This window comes from Gorilla gorilla, chromosome 6 (assembly GCF_029281585.2).
Source record: "Gorilla gorilla gorilla isolate KB3781 chromosome 6, NHGRI_mGorGor1-v2.1_pri, whole genome shotgun sequence".
NCBI classification, from domain to species: Eukaryota; Metazoa; Chordata; class Mammalia; order Primates; family Hominidae; genus Gorilla; species Gorilla gorilla.
The window spans coordinates 110,234,293-110,252,619 of record NC_073230.2 but is presented as its reverse complement, the minus strand read 5'-3'; the positions used below and the strand labels follow the sequence as shown (position 1 = coordinate 110,252,619).

General features: G+C 36.1%; 1 protein-coding gene across 13 annotated transcripts in view; it reads right to left on the bottom strand.

The window, feature by feature from the left end:
* Window positions 1-18,327, bottom strand: part of MAGI2 (membrane associated guanylate kinase, WW and PDZ domain containing 2) — a 1,444,461-nt gene that overhangs the window by 499,146 nt on the left and 926,988 nt on the right. For all 13 annotated transcript variants that reach the window (XM_055347909.2, XM_031012777.3, XM_063708679.1 and 10 more), the window contains one exon: window positions 4,992-5,207. In XM_055347909.2, coding sequence (XP_055203884.1) covers window positions 4,992-5,207 — 216 coding nt within the window. The remainder of the gene's footprint in view (window positions 1-4,991; window positions 5,208-18,327) is intronic.

The window sequence follows — 18,327 nt, the reverse complement described above, 5'->3', positions numbered from 1 at the left end:
CCTCCCACCTAAGCCTCCCAAGGAGCGGGGACTACAGATGTGTACCACCAGGTCTGGCTAATTTTTATATTTTCTGTAGACACAGGATTTTGTCATGTTGCCCAGGCTGGTCTTGAATTCCTAACCTCAAATGATCTACCCGCCTCAGCCCCACAAAGTGCTGGGATTACACGTGTGAGTCATCATGCCCTGCCATGACCTAGTTTTGGTTCAGGAATTTTTACCTATGGTGGAATAAAAGGTAATTGGATCAGGAAGGATCCTGGAGGCATACAAATCCCTTAGGGAACTATATTCCACAAATGAGTTAGTAAGGCAGTGCTCTAGGATGGTGCAGTGATATTTCGAAGGCAAGGATGGGAGCCAAAGGCCCTTTTGTGCCTAATAAACGATACCAAGACTGGGGAAAAGAAACAAAATGATAATTCTGAGGAATATGGGTGAAAAGTAGAATTAGAGAAATCAGGTAAAGGGCTTTGTGAATTGGTTTGCTTGCTTGTTCTGTGGGAGAAGAGTTTAAGCGAAATGTGTTGCATTTAAGTTGCAGAAGTAATGCTTAGGTGATGCTGTCCAGTGGGCAACAGTTAGAAATATACCTTAAACACAGGAGAGCAGTGAAGGGTGCAGATAAATCTATAGAATTTGAAGCCATGGGGCTGACATCAACTCTAACAAGATAAACAGAAAGATGAAAATATCTAAATATAGGTGATGTTAATGTTAAGGTTTCCGGGGGATATAAATTTTAAACATCGGTTCAAAAACAATCTGTAAGATGATGTAAGGATACACCGTACTTGTCATTAAATCTAACATCACTGCTGTGAGCCTAGTAAAAGACAAATACAATGGAATACAATGTAGACTAAATCCTCTAAGCTGCAGGGTTGCGATTTACTTTGGCGAGGTCAGAAGTCCCTTTGTCTTTGACATGGTTAACAGTTCTGGGACATGTGTTGGAGAGCGGATGAGTTCAGGTATTACTAGGTCCAAATCTCAACTCTGCCAGTAAATAAACTTTTACTTTAGTTAAGGACTTTAAGCAAAATTTCAGTATCTCATTCATAAAATAAGTATAGAATTATTATGGGATTAGAGATAATATATGTATTATATGCCTGGTACGTTGTTTGTATCCATTAGAGGAGAGTGGCCATTATTATTTATTTTTATGTTTCTAATTTTTTATTATTGACAAGGATAAAACCACATATCTAAGGATAGAATTGTATTGATTTCCACTACTAAGGCAATGTGTGACAGAGGGAGAAATATTTCTGTCCTGACACTGAAAAATCATTATATGGTTTTACTAGGTGCCATGGGCTAACTCTACGTGTCTGGTGCAATTTTGAGCAGAAGGAAAGAACACTCAGTAAAATAAATATTCACATGTCATGTGAATTTCGATAACATTGATAATGTTAGCAGAACTTCCTGGAGAACTTATATATTTAAAGGTGGTCATTGAGTTTATATAGATAAGGTCTGAGAGAAAAAGAAAACTGCAGTTTAAGTATAATCTCTAGTTCAAAGGAGAAAAGATGAAAAAAAAATAGGTATCAGATATAAACCGAGGAATCACCTACAACCTTTATTTACTTAGAGCAAAGTTTTGGTTAAATATATATAAAGCCAAATATTGGTAGATTTGATGCTTATACATGCACAGAATTTTAAAAACTAGGAATTTTTTATACCCACAGAAGGATGTAAGTTCACTGTACATGATTTCAGGAAATAAAAGCAATATGAAGTTTTTGGTAATTAGAAATTTATAATGCCACTTTGAAAGATATACAGGTAAAATAGTGGTTATACGTTTATATATCACTAAGAAATATATTTATGCTTGTATTTCGTTATGTAAGACTCAGTATAGCATGGCAGCCACACATATGGATTGTGGACCAAGTTTTCCTACATATGAACTCCAGTTACTAGGCAAAGTATCTCGGTTTCCTAATCTGTAAAGTAGTACCTAGTTAATGGGACAGTTAAGATAGTTAAATGAACTAATACCTATAATGAGGTTAGGCCACTCCTAAAGCATGATAAGCATTCAAAAGAAGTGGATTATTTTATTGCTTATTACTATTATCAATATTCCTTCGTAATGGAATAATGTTACCTCAATATGTTTTTTATATTCTCCAAATGTGCCTCATTGATTATAATATTTATGCTCTGAATTGAAGTCTGATATTAATTATTACTATAGTTAGTTGATATAGGGCAGTGTTAACTAGAATTTAAGTGACATGTTTCTCTCTCTCTCTTTTTGTCTGTTTGAGACGAGGTCTCACTCTGTTGCCCAGGCTGAAGTGCAGTGGCACCATCATGGCTCATTGCAACCTTGACCCTGACCTCCTTGGGCTCAGGTGATTCTCCCACCTCAGCCTCCCAGGAAGCTGGGACTACAGGTGCGTGCCACCATGCCTGGCTAATTTTTGTGTTTGTGTGTTTTGCAGAGATGGGGTTTTGCCATGTTGCCCAGGCTGGTCTCAAACTCCTATAAAAGTGATCCGCCTGCCTTGACCTCCCAAAGTGCTGGGATTACAGGCATGAGCCTCTGCACCTGGCTAGGAACATGTTTCTCAGTCTTCTTTGAAATCTGGTGTCTGGTGAATGTGAAGAATGTGAAGAACACGAAGGCAGGGGAGAGACACTGTGCTAAAAAAAAAAAAAAAAAAAAAAAAAAAACCAATGTGATGAGTTTCAAAAGGTGAAGAGTTGGGAAATGTATATCAGAGGAGGTCAAAGAAACTCCTAAAGTCTCTACTCAATAAACGTAAAGAGAAACAAAGACATTTCAAGGACTGGGATTGTCAAAGGACTTCTAATACTGGATGATGGACCATTTTTTGGTTTGAGACTGTTGGGCTCATTTTTGAACAGTGGGTGAAGGGCTGCCTGATTTGGATATCTCTCATCTCCCCATAACAGGAAAGAAAAGCACAGTATAAGGGCCACTTGTCCAGCAGGCTTATTTACAGAGCCACTGTTGGCAGTATCCATTGACTGTCTTGAAAACCTAGAGTTGGCTAACAGTTGTTCTCTACTATCATCATGCTGAGGAATCCAGAGACAGTCATATGGCTAGGGTTGATCAAGAACAGTTCAGTTTTATCCAGTTTCTCTGGGGGTGATGAAGGCCTCCTAACCATAAAAGCACATCATCCTTATGCATAAGGTATGAATAGAAGGAAATTTGGCTTTCTAGATTCAGTAAGCCCCATAATTAAACAAGTTTCTAGTTTAAAAGTCTGTGGATCAAGAATACTTCACTTTATTTGCTCTACACAGATAAGAAATGAAATAGGGATCAATGATCCTGGTTTAGCAGGAATATACTTTTTACATTTTTAACCACAAGATGTTAACCAGTAAGAAATTTTGCAAATGTTACCTGACCCCAGCCTCTGCTTCTTTTGTGGTTATTGCTTCAACCCAGCTGAGTTGTTCGGCTTCTCATATCAAAGATGAGCTAAGAAAACTATGTACTATCGATTTAATTCTAATGAAATTATATAATTAAAAGCAAATATTTTGACACAGATACTTAAGAATCAAAAAAGAGGAAGGTATCTAATTGCTTGAAAATTGCCACATCATTTCATAGGAGACAAGTTACATTACTTATAGTGATTTTTAGCATTTGTATCTAGAAATCAATGATGCTAGAGTCCGTTAATATATTTTAACTCACATATATTAAGGGAGGAGGTTGTCCTCCTCTGAGTAATCAAGATGAAAGCACCTTAGGTTTTATACCATGATTAGCACAAATTCGATTTTTGGTCTCCTTATGTTCATCTTATGTTCAATGAAGAACACTTTTATAGGCATTTTGAAAAAGGAAGATAAAAAGTAAGCTTATGAAGTTTTTCGCTGATAAAAATAACAGCATAAAAATTCCAATACTATGTTAGTTCCTTGATAAAAATAACAGCATAAAAATTCCAATACTGTGTTAGTAGAGAAACAGCACAATAAACATGAAAATATAGACATCAAAGTGGTAATAAGAAATATCTTAAGAATAATATGTATGAAAGGTACACACGCTAACAGTTTTTTAAGAGCTTTAAATATGGACCTTAGATTTTTTTAATGCCCACTGCTATGCTACCATTAAAAAATAAATAATAAAATGAAATTTTGGAAACTTATTCCAAGAGGCTACCAAAATGCCATAGTTTTGTTGTTGTTTTGGTAATATTTAATTATGAATAATTTTATTTTAAAAATCTATTTCTGATGCTCTATTAAGTAATAAGAAAAATGCAAATCCATACTTTGCACAAGCACATTTTATATTTGTGTCTAATTCTTCACATATGTGGTACAATGATCATAAATCAAGGGCACAGCTATTATTTTGCTTGTACAAGGTAGTGGCTTCACATTGTTAATGTATAAAGATACATTCTTCATGTTTCCAGATCAGGTGGCAAGGAAAAAGAAACAAATATATGGGCATTCTGCAGTTGTAGCGATTTTGAAAATTATATTCATTGAAATTGTAAACTAGATCACAGGACATAACCTCTACTGAGAGAACTGCAAGCATAGCAAGATTTCGAAGAATAGATTTTCTCTAATATTAATTAACAAAGAGCTCAAAACTTTACACAACCATATATAAGACTTGCAATATCTTATAGAAGTTTCAATCATTCACTATATTGCTACTAATATTATATAATTGAAATAAAAAATTAAAGTAGTTGAAAAAATATGCCAAAAATGTTTTTGGCATATTCTTTCAACTTCTTTAATTCCAAGTCCTTTCCATTTGATATCATAATATTCTCCCTTTGAAGATAATTATAATAATTACACGTGAACACACAGATGTAAGAAATATATATGTATATATTTACCTTACTATGTATCTGTATATATATCTTACTGTGTATATGTGTACATATATATCTTAGATCTAAAACAGTAAATTTATGAAGCCATAAAAAATGTAAATGACTAACCTGGTGTTACTACTACTCCATTTCCATTGACCACAGGCCTCTCTTCCTCTTCCTCCTCAGGAGGCTCTATACTGGCTTTCTCCATGTTGCTCACTGATTTATTCCTCTTCCGTTTTCCTTCAGCACTTGGAGTGGCTCCTGGAAGTATCTGGTCTGTTACATTTAACAATAATGGTGCTGGTTCTGCTGGCGGCTTTGGGGTACCGTAGTAATTGTCTGCAAACAATACCAAAACATTCTTGGAGTTAAATATTTCTTCTACCATGTACATAATTTGTGAAGAATGGAAATTATATTAACACATTTTTATCCTATTTTATATGTACATACATAGACACATATATATATGGTTTTCTATCTATGTGTCTCTCTCTATATATATACATATTTATTTGTTCCTTCTGTTGCATTGGACCTTAATGCTTAGAGATATAGATCTATCTTTATTCTCATCTTTGTGCCAAACCAAAATATAGTCTTATGTGTTATTCCCAAGCGGTACGTAGTTAATTTTTAAATTATCCGAATTTTTTATAACAAGACTTGATTATAACCTTTTAAAAAATAATTATGTTAAGAGTACAGGTAATTTTTTTGTAGTGGGGTAATCTCACACTATTCTGAAAAGGCAAAGCACGTTCTGCTATTCTGTAGCTTTCAAAAGATTATGGCTATTGTCCTTGATGTGCACAGCATCCTGCCTAGAGCTGTATCCCCGTGCCAGTCTAGTGGTTCCCATGGCTGCTGACAGTGCGCCTGCTGGTCTATTCACTCTTCAGATTACCACAGCTTTTTTTTGCCCATAGCTCCATTATCTGAGCTATGGAATCATCTGTTTCACCCATCCATCTGCAGCACTTTTTTGAAAAGAGAATCATTCTTATTTATTCGCATATTAAAACCTAGCATATAATCATGGAATAAATGTTTATTAAGTGATCATCTTTATTATTTCACTTTATTGAGACAGAGTCTTGCTCTGTTGCCCAGGCTGGAGGGCAATGGTGCAATCTTGGCGGACTGATACCTCCGCCTCCTAGGCTCAAGCAATTCTTGTGCCTCAGCCTCCTGAGTAGCTGGGACTACCGGTGTGCGCCACCAGTTCTGGCTAATTTTTGTATTTTTAGTAGAGATAGGGTTTTGCCATGTTGCCCAGGCTGATCTCAAACTCCTGACCTCAAATGATCCGCCTGCCTCGGCCCCCCAAAGTGCTGGGATTACAGGCATGAGCCACTGCACCCGGCTGTGAACATCTTGATATGTTCAAGGTAAAACACTTTATTTAAAATATCCTAAAATTTAGATTGGTAAAGAACGTAGGTCATATTTTTTTGAAATCAATCTTATAGCACCAACTTTGAACCCATATCAGTGTTTTCAGTTAATTGAGTAATTTATGCACTTATTTGCTCACTCATTAAAATCTTTATTGGTACTAAGTTATGCACCCAGGCACTCCAGTATATGTTTGAGAGAAAAAGGATGAATACAATAAAATCCTTGTCTTCCAAGATGCTCAACAGTCCACTAAGGGAGACCAAATTTGATGTCAAACAGAAAAGCATTATAACAGGAAATAGGAGAAAGCACTGCAATGGAGGAGATATACAGGAGGAAGGAAGCACACCTCACTGTCTGCAAAGGTCACTAAACACATCTGGGTAAAAGGCGTGCTGTGAAAGGAACGACCATTAACCAGAAGACATAGAATTTAGGCTTGGCTTTTTTATATAACTACAAGCAAGTTACTTAACCTTTGTAAGGCTCAATTTCTTCATCTGTAAGTTGGGAAGAGCAGTAATTGTTCTAATCACCTGTGTTCTGGGCTGCAAAAAACCACAGCCTACTCAAGTTAAATGTGATAGGGATGTGCTATATAAATATATAAGATGGCTAGTTGAGAGATATATTAGTCCGTTCTCATGCTGCTATAAAGAACTGCCCGACGCCCGTAGGCCCATCTATTCTGGAGTCTGAGGCAGGAGAATGGAGTCTGAGGCAGGAGAATGGCGTGAACCTGGGAGGCGGAAGTTGCAGTGAGCTGAGATTGCGCCACTGCACTCCAGCCTGGGCAACAGAGCAAGACTCCATCTCAAAAAAAAAAAAAAAAAAAAAAAAAAAAACATTGCCCAAGACTGGGTAATTTAGAAAGGAAAGGGGTTTAACTGACTCACATTTTCACAAGTCTGTGGAGGCCTCAGGAAACTTACAATCATGGCAAAAGGGAAAGCAAGCCCCTTCTTCACAAGGCAGCAGGAGGGAGAATGAACACAGGAGGAACTACCAAATACTTATAAAACTATCAGATCTTGTGAGAACTCACCACTATCACCAGAACAGGATGGGGGAAACTGCCTCCATGATTCAATTACCACCACCTGGTCTCTCCCTTGACATGTGGGGATTATGGGGATTACAATTCAAGATGAGATTTTTGGTGGGGACACAGCCAAGCCATATCAAGGGGAAAAGCCGAAAAACCTTGAGAAAAAATGGCAGAAACAAAGGAGCCCACTCCAGACACTTATGTTGCCTTTGATAGCCCTGAAATCTCCAGATGGTTCTACTGCCAAAGGGACAAACCACAGTGCAAACTGCCTCCATGAGAATGGGCTCCAAACTGTCCTCAGCTGCTCTGATTCACTCATTTCTGGGGAAAAAAAAAAATCCCAGGCAGGATCATCTCATTGGCTGAGCCTCCATCACGTGAGAGCACCTGGGCTGCCAAGGAAGTAGAAGAGATGTGCACTCTCCTTTGATTTCAGTAGAGGGAGAGGGAGGTGGAGCCCTACCATCCACAGATTTTATCTCAGGGGCCTCCCCAGGTAGAAAGAACCTCTCCCTCCCCCCACTACCCCGCCCCGGTAGAAAGGGCCTTGGAATGCTGGCAGGTAGAAATGACAAATCTCCACTCCGTTTGCCTTCTCACTGGGTTGTTGTGAAGACGAAGTAAGAATGTATGAGAAAGAGCTTTATTAAAAAAAACTGTAAAAATCGCAGTGGTTTTAACGGCAGTGTAAACTTCATGCTGGCATAAAGTGAGCAAATATTCTGAAGGCTAGCTGTGCCAATAATGCCATTGCTCATCACTATAGATATTCACAGTAAGAGAGTAATGCAAGAAAAAAATTAAGTTGTAAAGTGGTTCTTATCCACATACTGTAAGTATATAACTTTTCTTTTACAGTTGGCAAAGTGGATAATATATACACTTTGCTAAATGTTACTATGTAATTTGATTTAGAGCATTTAAAATGAATCAGACCTCTATATGTACCAGACAAATTCTGAGCAAACAAAAATGAACAGTTGCTCCCTGGTATCAATGAACTTTTATATTTCAGCATTCCTAAAGGGTAGCACAGCTTTCAGTATGTTGCTATGCTTTCTATGGAATCTCAACACATACTTCTTATCTAATAAGCATAATGTAAAACTAAATAATCTATGCATATCTCAATAAATGATACATGATTTTAAGGTAGTATTCTAATATCTTTAATACCTTTAATACATAGTACTAAGCAAAATGGATCACGCTTCAGTGGTTTTTTTTTTCCCTATTTGTCTTGTCAATTTTAAATTTCCCTGAAGTAAAAAAAACCTTTTACTAGTTAGACATAAATGCATAGCACAGGCTAAAAATAAATACTAAATAACAGATCCTGCTAAATTTATATTACTAATTATACCTATTGGTATATGATATGACTATAAATTATACAACAATATTCTATTTCTATAAGTGTGTGAAATACACCAGATTAAATTTTATATGTAAAAATATGAATCATTAGTTAAGACATTAAGATTATCTTTATTGGCAATAATAGCAATATAAAGGAAGCACATAAATAATCCATACTCTTACTACACTTGACAAATGTAATTCATAGAGAATAAGCTACCCTAAGCCAACGTTTTTATCTCATTGCATAAGAACCAGGAAACCAGAAATACCTAGACCAATGGTTGAAGAATTAGCCAAGCAGTCAGGCAGCTAACTCATTGAACTGACTTCCTGATATAAGTGTATACAAATAAATGTATCAAGGATAAAATGTGCCTTTTAGGTAACGTACCAGTATGTTTTCAGAAAAAAATATCAAAATTGTTTTAAAATACAATTTGGAAAAATTGTTCCCTAAGGATGAAGTGCCTATATGCATAGTGCCTGGATATAGAAAATCTAAAATTAAAACAGACGAAAAAACAAAACCTCCACAAACCCACAACAATATGGTGTAATGCTTAACAGCATAAATCCTAGTGAGATAAACCTGACTTTGAATCCTGTGTCCCCTAATCTCACTACCTCTTTATATCCTTAAATCAATTCAGTTAAAGTGAGAAAGTGGGGATGTAAGATGACCACAGTCACAAAAGCAACTATAACTATTACTACTGTTATTACCACTATGACTGCTACAATGTGCTAACCTGCACACCGTCATGGGCATTTTACATAAGTATTCTTGTATCAAATGGGGAGTAGAATAACTCTTACCCCACAGTGCTGTTATATAGATTAATGATACTAAAAGGATATATGACGTGACTAGATCAGAGTAGATGCTCAAAATAGGGTGCTACTTTTGGTATTTATTCATCACAATACAGCATGAAGTCATTCTGCCTATGCAGTTAAGAAAATAGAGACTAAGACGTTAAACTATTTCCTAATATTATATATAAAGCAAGTGGAAAACTTGTATCTCTTTGACTTAAGAACCTCATCTCTTTTGAAAATACGCTGTTGCCTTTTAAGAGAAAAAAATGTGTGATGCAATCGCAACCTGCCCAGAACTCATAGAGGAGAACTTCATTCAAAGCCACAGTCAATGAACACAAATGCATCAGTTTCAAAAGGGAAAGGCAAAATTGCTACCAAAGCATACAGCAAGGACATTTTAGGAATTTTTTTCCATCCACTCCTTTAAAAATAAGTGTGTGTGTGTTTGTATTTTAAGGAGAGTGCAGGCTTTTCTAGAGCACTTTTCACGGAATATGTTTGTACTTGTGAAGAATGATCTATACATTAGCAGTTTCTTGTAAGCTTAATATCAAATTCCACTAACTTATTGAGTACAACAAAATGATACATAAAATTGTCCCCTTAATTCTGTGATATTTGGAAAATCTATAAATTTACATAGTCTTCTTTGTAATCAATGCCTGCAAAATAAGAGAGAAAGTCATTTCAGGACCCTGACTTATTCTTCAGTTTTTTAACTACCTATGAACAGATTCTTTTTTTCCTAAAGGTGGGGCTATGAAAATGTGGAACAGGATGAATGTACTCTGTTATACAAATAGAAAAATTGGCCGGGTGCCGTGGCTCACGCCTGTAATTCCAGGACTTTGGGAGGCTGAGGCGGGCAGATCATGAGGTCAAGAGATAGAGACCATCCTGGCCAACATGGTGAAACTCCGTCTCTACTAAAAATACAAAAATTAGGTGGGCATGGTGGCATGTGCCTGTAGTCCCAGCTACTCAGGAGGCTGAGACAGGAGAATCGCTTGAACCTGGGAGGCGGAGGGTGCGGTCAGCCAAGATCACGCCACTGCACTCCAGCCTGGTGACAGGGCAAGACTCCATCTCAAAAAAAAAAAAAAAAAAAAAAAGAAAGAAAACTTTTCCAAAAATGTGAATAAAAAGAATAGCCCATTGTCAGTAATTTATTTTGTAATAGAAACATTTAATAAATGCCCATTTACACAGGACACTCACACAATTTATTGCAAAGGGAGAGAGACTAATTATGAGCTAAACCTGCCAGGCAAAGTCCTTGCAAAACCTAATCCCTTACCCATTTTTAGGCAGACCTGTCCCTAGGTCATCTGAAAGCAATGAGAATAGCTTTCTAAATAACTTTTCATGTACTGTACTTGAAACCATCGTGGAATAATTCTTCTGCTTTCTCTGTAGTCAATTGACCTTTGCATAAGAGTTGTATTTTAAGTTTCTAAAGTGATGATTTTACCTTTCTTCTGATTCCTCCCAGATTTTTTCACATTGATTTAGTGGTGAGGCTAAGGGGAAAAACAGGAATATGAAACGATTTCAACGAATTTTAAACTGTTTCCTTTTTTGTACCTCCAGTCTTCATTGAATGACAATAGATACCAAAATATTATTTTCTGAGGTGCACCATATTCTTTATGCTTTTAAATTCCAGTATTATGACAAGAAATAGGAAAGACACTGAAAACTAATTTTAGGTATGAGGAAATGTAAAAATGCTAGTAGCAGATACTTTGAAATACTTTCACTTACTTCCAACACCTTTTTTCTTTAAACAAGATCAGTTTTCATGATGGAAACATATAATTTGTTATTACTTTAGTTTATTTGGCTTTTTAAGTTGTAGACTCAGATGCTTACTCTGTTGTTTCAATCCTTTTGGTGTATAAATAATATGTGTAGGTTTTATATCAAATAACGATAGATCCTTCCATATGGCTCCCAAGTGGAGATGGGTTTTACAAAGGTAATAAATATACTTGTCTTCAAGATACCACACAGATTAAGGTAATGACTTCTATTCCTCCCCAATATTCTCAGTCCTTTTTTCCCATTTTGGTAAATGGAAAGAATGAATTTTGGATAGTGGTTCAGCAGAAGAGAGATGATTGCCTGCAGGACCCACGGGGCATGCAAACAGCGCAGCTCATCAATGGTATTCCCAGAGAGCTTGAGGATATGTCTTCGTGTTGGAAACGATATGTGGCAAACTTTAAATGGTTGAGAATCATATTTGTTTTTATAGTTTTATAAATGAAGCAAATAGTTTGATGCTTGGCCTCTTTAATAGCACCTGCAAAAATTGACTCTGACATTAAACAGAGAAAAGATTTAGGGTTCCAGCTGATCATAATTATGTTAGAAAACTTGCCAGATTGTAAGTAAACAATCATTTTATACACATCAGAGATTTAGATGTATATTAATAGAAATGGATAAATCATCAAAGGACCCCAAATTCAAACTTTAAGACATGTTTAACATATTAAACAAGGGATAGTAATGAGTTAAAACTAGTACCAAAAACCATTCTAACTCATGTCACCCATGGCAAAAGAATCGTAGTCATATAGCTATAGTTAGTAAATTAGAAATTTTGTAAATATAAAATGAAGTGAGTAAATATAACCCAGAAAATATTCTACTTTTCTAAAACTGGATTTTCTACCAGAAAATAAGACAGAAATTCTTACTGCAGAATTCTTTTGTCAACCAATTTTTGAAATTATTTTTATAAGCAGCTCTGATGCTTACATTTGGTCCTGAAAAAAACAAAAATGTATCATTTCCTCATCATGTCATATGTAGTTAGCAGCTTGAAACCAAGATGCAGAAACTCCCTGACCTCGAAAGATAATGTCTTTTTCTCTTGTGGTGAAAAAGCATTAATCTTACATGTGTCAGAAATAAGAAAAACATACCAAATAGCGTTCTGTCATCAATACTTATACTGAAGAGTAAATTGCTGAATTTTTAGAAATTCAGTGTTTAAGTGATGTTCAGAAAGTCCACAACTGTACAAAAAGTGGAAATGTTTGTTTTTTTTTTCATGCATGGAATTGAATTATTCTTAACAAACCCCACCTAAGAATTTCAAATATGTTGTAAATTAAATTAACGCTGGTTTCACAATATGATCTCCAATGACATACATTCTGAATTTACTGTCTTTATTATTCACCAGTGCTCTCCAGAAAGTCATGCAGATAGTTAAGTTTGACTAACATTTCCTGAAACTTGTTTGCAAGTCCTCAGAGGTCACTCTGACTGAATATTCATTTATTCACATCAGCTAATGTAGACAGGCACAGGATAAATCTTTGCTAAATGTAACTGTCCACAGACTGACTAGGGAAGGTGGTTCGCTCATGTAAAGGAAATTGGACACTCTTTCCTTCAGTGACTCTTCCCTTCAGGTGTTATCAGTGTAGCTCAGAACATTTCCCACCTGCGCCAGATAGCAGACGGAAAGAAATTATAAAGTCACATATGATTTGTTGATGTCAAATATACATCTGCTTCCAAAAGAAGGCATTTGAACATTTGTAACTATAACATAAACTTTAAATTCACGAGTATATCCCATTTAAAGGATGTATTAAATCCCTTAGAATAGCACTATCTAGTAAAAATGGAATGCAAACCACAGATATGAGCCACATATATGGAATTTAAATTTTTTTGTTTTTACTTTTCTTTTCCTTGCTAAAGGAGATGGGGTTTTTTTTTTTTTTTTTTTTTTGGGACATGGTCTCACTATGTTGGCCAGGTTGGTCTTGAACTCCTAGCCTCAAGCCTTCCTCCTACCTTGGTCTCCCAAAGCACTGAGATTACAGGCATGAACCACCACACCTGGCCAATCATCTTAAAATTGTCTAGTTAGCCATATTAAAAAAGAAAAAATGTGAAAGTAATTTTAATATTTTTCTTTACCCAATATATCCAAAATATTATCATTTTAATAATTAATAAAAAAGTTACTGTAATATTATTTTAATACTAAGTCTTCAAAATCCAGTGTATAGTTTACATTTATAGCACACCTTAATTGGGACAAGCCCCATTTCATATATTTAATGGCCATATGTTACTAGCAGCTACTATACTGGACAGCACAGCCTCAGATAATCCCTTTCATCAAATATATTTTAAATTACTATATTATCACCTGAATAACTCATTTTTCTCACAAACAATACACCGAACATCTCTGTCGTAAATAACTGAGAAAACTGAGTAAACACCAAAACACAATAACAACTGTAGGTGACAATGTGTCAATGATATTTCTCTTGTTTGACTGCTTTGGTCCATTGAGTACCTGTAAATGTTATTAAGCATCTAGCAGATGTACATGTCTTAGCAACACGCTCTCATTCTGCTTCCTACTCATCCATTTTTATCACTTTATCTTGTCTTAACTTGAAATATTCATTTTTAGCTTTATTATTAAGATATAGGATAGAAGGTAAACAAAAAAAGAATGAATGTTTTAGGCAAATAAGCATGGACTTGTGTGAAGACACTGTTCTTGTGTTCGAGGATAGGACTGAAGCGCCCTCTTTATAATTAGTCATAACTCACAGACAGAGGGATTGTTGACTCATGGCAGCAGTGTGGAAACAGACAATATTCATAGTTATCCTTTTCTCTCTTGCATTTCCTCTATAACTCCCTCTCACTTTGATCCCCCATCGTGTTCAGTACCCAGTGCCTCATGCTTCTCTTTTCATTAGGCTCCTACTTTCGCACCTCATGCTCATAACAATTCCAATTTTCTTTTTTTTTTGGACATATGATATGTGTCCCATTTCCAATTTCCTTTCAGTCTTGCCAAGTGACTGGGTTACTACTCTGAGAAACTAAACTAAGATGTCAAGGATTAAAATAGGCTTAATAGGCTCCATATGATGCTTGCATTTTAATTAGAGTTAAAACTCTAAAAGGTTAATCTTAAAATTTGGGAAATAACTAGTCATCCACTGGAAGAACTTATTTTTCAGAAGAGCCTTTGGTGCTCCTCAAATCACAGTGGAAGCGTTATCCTGAGTAGTAAGGGCTCCTGGGAGGGTAGATATGATGACCCTGCTCCCTCAGGGAACTCAAGCAAAATGCAGATGCAAAGATATTTGGAAAACAGTACTGAATAAAAAATAACTTTAGTATAATTCCAGTTAGTAACAAACTTATAAGTCTATCTTTTTGAATGGAAACCTTTTGCAATTGTGTTATTAATGTAATTATTAAGTTTTTTTTTTTTGTTTTTTTTTTTTTTGAGACAGAGTCTCACTCTGTCACCAGGCTGGAGTGCAATGGCATGATCTTGGCTCACTGCAATCTCTGCCTCCTGGGTTCAAGTGATTCTCCTGCCTCAGTCTCCCAAATAGCTGGGGCTACAGGCATGCACCTCCACGTCAAGTTAATTTTTGTATATTTAGTAGAGACGGGGTTTCACCATGTTGGCCAGGATGGTCTCGATCTCTTGACCTCGTGATCTGCCTGCTTTGGACTCCCAAAGTACTGGGATTACAGGCGTGAGCCACCACACCTGGCCTTGTTTAAGATTTTTAAGTGTCTAGTGAGCTCAATGCTTAAGAGACAATCCCTTCATGGCTCAGTACGTAAGAAAAGGAAAGTGAAATTTTGACAAATTTATAAATGGGCATTTGTACAAAGCTCAGCAGATTCTTGTGATAGTCATCTTAATTAAATTTACTTCTTCAAAAACTGATAAAGAAAACTGAGCCTTTCAAGGACAACATTATTTTCTCACACAACATTTATAGCTTGTCATATAACTTCCTTCTCCCAATGGTGCTTTCAATTGTGATACTATAAAATTGCGAAGAAATTAGGAGACCTCTACGACTATTTTTGGTCCCTGTCTTGTAAATACAATACCCAGGGAAATTTCTGATTAATTTTAATTTGATTGTTGGTTAATGATTAAAGGAATTTGCCAAATATCAAATCTCCAACCCTCAGTTGCTAATAAAAGTCGGAAAAACAATAAAAAAGAAATTTCATTTCTCCTTGAAGAATATGACTGCTAGATTTTCCCAAGCTTGACATGGTAAGAGCTCTGACACAGAGTCAGAGGATCTGGTTTCTAAACAGGGTTCTACCACTAATCTCCTTAAACGACTGTGAACCGGGCAGCAACCTCCCCTGAACCTCAGATTCCTCACTGTGAAAATACGGAATTAGGACATACCTCTAAAATGCTCCTCACCTCCAAAATTCTGTAATGAAAAATTTTAAAGGATGCAAGGACAACAGGTTTTATTTCTTTTTCATCATATTAGAAAGCCCTGAATTGACAATGAATAGAGAATAACAATAAACTAAAGTCAACAATTTCACTTACTTGAGAACCTGGACGCATTTGCTTTCCTGACATAATGTGGAAAACTGTCATTTGACTGTATCTTTATATGTCTTTGCACAGTCCCTTCTGGGAAAGTGATTGTGGTTGCAGAGTGTTTCTATTTTTATTCCAAGCCTTTCATTTGCATCCATCCCTGTTAGTGAATTAGAGAGTCCCTAAGTATATCTCCCATAGGATGTAGACTATGATTACTTTGTGGAAGGTCATATATAAAGCACTTTGGCTTTATATTTTAGTCTATGTGATACTTTAAAATTTACTGACTTTTTTGGAGTTGACATTTTCATTGTAATCACCTTGTGATCTGTGTGACACAAACATAAAGCCTACGTGTTAGAGTATGGTTAACATTAGCAGCAATTTAGATGTAAATAGTACTAACGCATAAGTCAGAAAAACAACGAACAAACCAAAAAGCTAAAGAAAATTTTCTTTAGCTTTTTGGCATATAACCCTAGGCTTTGACTGCTGATGCTAGCATGTCTTACTTAACCTGGATTTTCTTTTGCCTCTGAATCAATATACTGACTACCTATGAAAACCAATCTAATGACAAAGAAAACTCTGAGCTCATTTTATATTTAAAACTCTGGAAATCAACTAATTCTTTTTTTTTTTTTTTGAGATGGAATCTTGCTCTGTTGCCCAGGCTGGAGTACAGTGGCACAATCTCGGCTCACTGCAAGCTCTGCCTCCCGGGTTCACGCCATTCTCCTGCCTCAGCCTCCCGAGTGGCTGGGACTACAGGTGCCCACCACCACACCCGGCTAATTTTTTGTATTTTTAGTAGAGAGGAAATCAACTAATTCTTTAAAGGTGTAAAGGTGTATATTTTACTGAGGTATACCTCTTCTACTCATCACATTTTTATGTAACTTGGCCTTTCATACCATCCTTCAAATTATATAGCAAATTATGAAGTGTCACAAATAAGAGTTTACTTAGAAAACCTGTTGAATTACTGAGAAATGAGCATAGTAGGGAAAGAAATGTGTGGGTCAAAAAGACCAGAAAATACATAGGAATAAGAAAAGTAAGGACAAGGAGGCACTGGAAAAAGATGAGGAAAAGAGATGATGAAGAGGAGAACACAAAAGAAGAGGAAGTGTCATGTGTAATTTCATGAAGTTGTAAGGTTCCAGTGTAATCTCTGAGGAGACATTTTGGCCCAAAGCCACACACACATAAGGTCATCTGTGATGACCTGGTATCTGAGAAGGTACTAGAGCAGCACTATCCAATATGGCAGCCACTTGTTACATCTGGCTGTTGAGGACTTGAGATGTGGCTAGTTTGAGTTGAGATGTGCTGTAAATATAAATTGCACACTAGCTCTTAGTACCACAAAAGAAGTAAAATATCTTAGTAATCATTTTTACATTGATTATATGTCAAAATGGTAATATCTTCCATCTCAATTCCTGGGCTAGTTCTTCTGAAAAAAAGTAAGACTCAATAAGTAGTCAACTACTAGTAAGTAATGACATCCATAACTAATAAGAGTGAGTGAAGGTGAGAAGGAGTCAACCCAAGGATCCAGGACAATAGACACTTGATAGGCAAGAAACTCAATCAGAAAGAGTATCAAGGACCACGATTGGGGTTGAGCTGCTTATTGCCTGACCAAGCCAATGACAGCTGAGTGATGGGCAGAGGGGAAGGTTATCATACATCTAATCATCTTGTCATTCATGCAGCAAACATTTACTGATAGCCTATTATTTGCCAGGCACAGGTTAACTCAAGGAACAATGGTGAATGACATAAGCACAGTCCTCTTTGAAGCTTACCTTCTCCTGAGGGAGATAAATATTAATCAAAAAATCACACAAATACAAAATTATAAATTCTGACAAGAGCTAAAAAGGTCAAGTGGTGGTGTTTGGAGAACTCCAAGAAGAGTTCAAGTTAGGCTTTTTAAGAAAAAAAATTGGAATTATGATTGAATACCCAGCCTTTCTCCCTCAATCTGGTCCAAAATATTTATGGATAAATACAGATCTTTAGGAAATGCATGTGGTTTAACCATAAGAAATAAAATTGCTCCACTGTTCTTAAACTTGTCCTAAGTACTTTTCTAAAAGCCAAATGGCTAAACTATATGGAAATGTATATATGTGTGTGTTTGTGTATATATGTGTGTGTGCGTGTGCTCCCAAATAAATCAAGTTGCTTGCCAAATCTAAAATTAGCAACATTTCTGCTAATTAGCCAGATAAGCTCTTCTTTTCTCAGTTTAACCCAAGACATAGTCTCTACTGAAAATACCTCTAACATTCACAAATCCAAGAGCTATGCAGTTTGAAACGAAGTTTTGTTTTTTACTACATAAACCTAATTGAAGGTAGAACTGATAGCAGGTTTAACTTGATATTGACCTTTGTTTCTAGACTGATGACCAGTGTAGTCTGGTCATTTCCTGC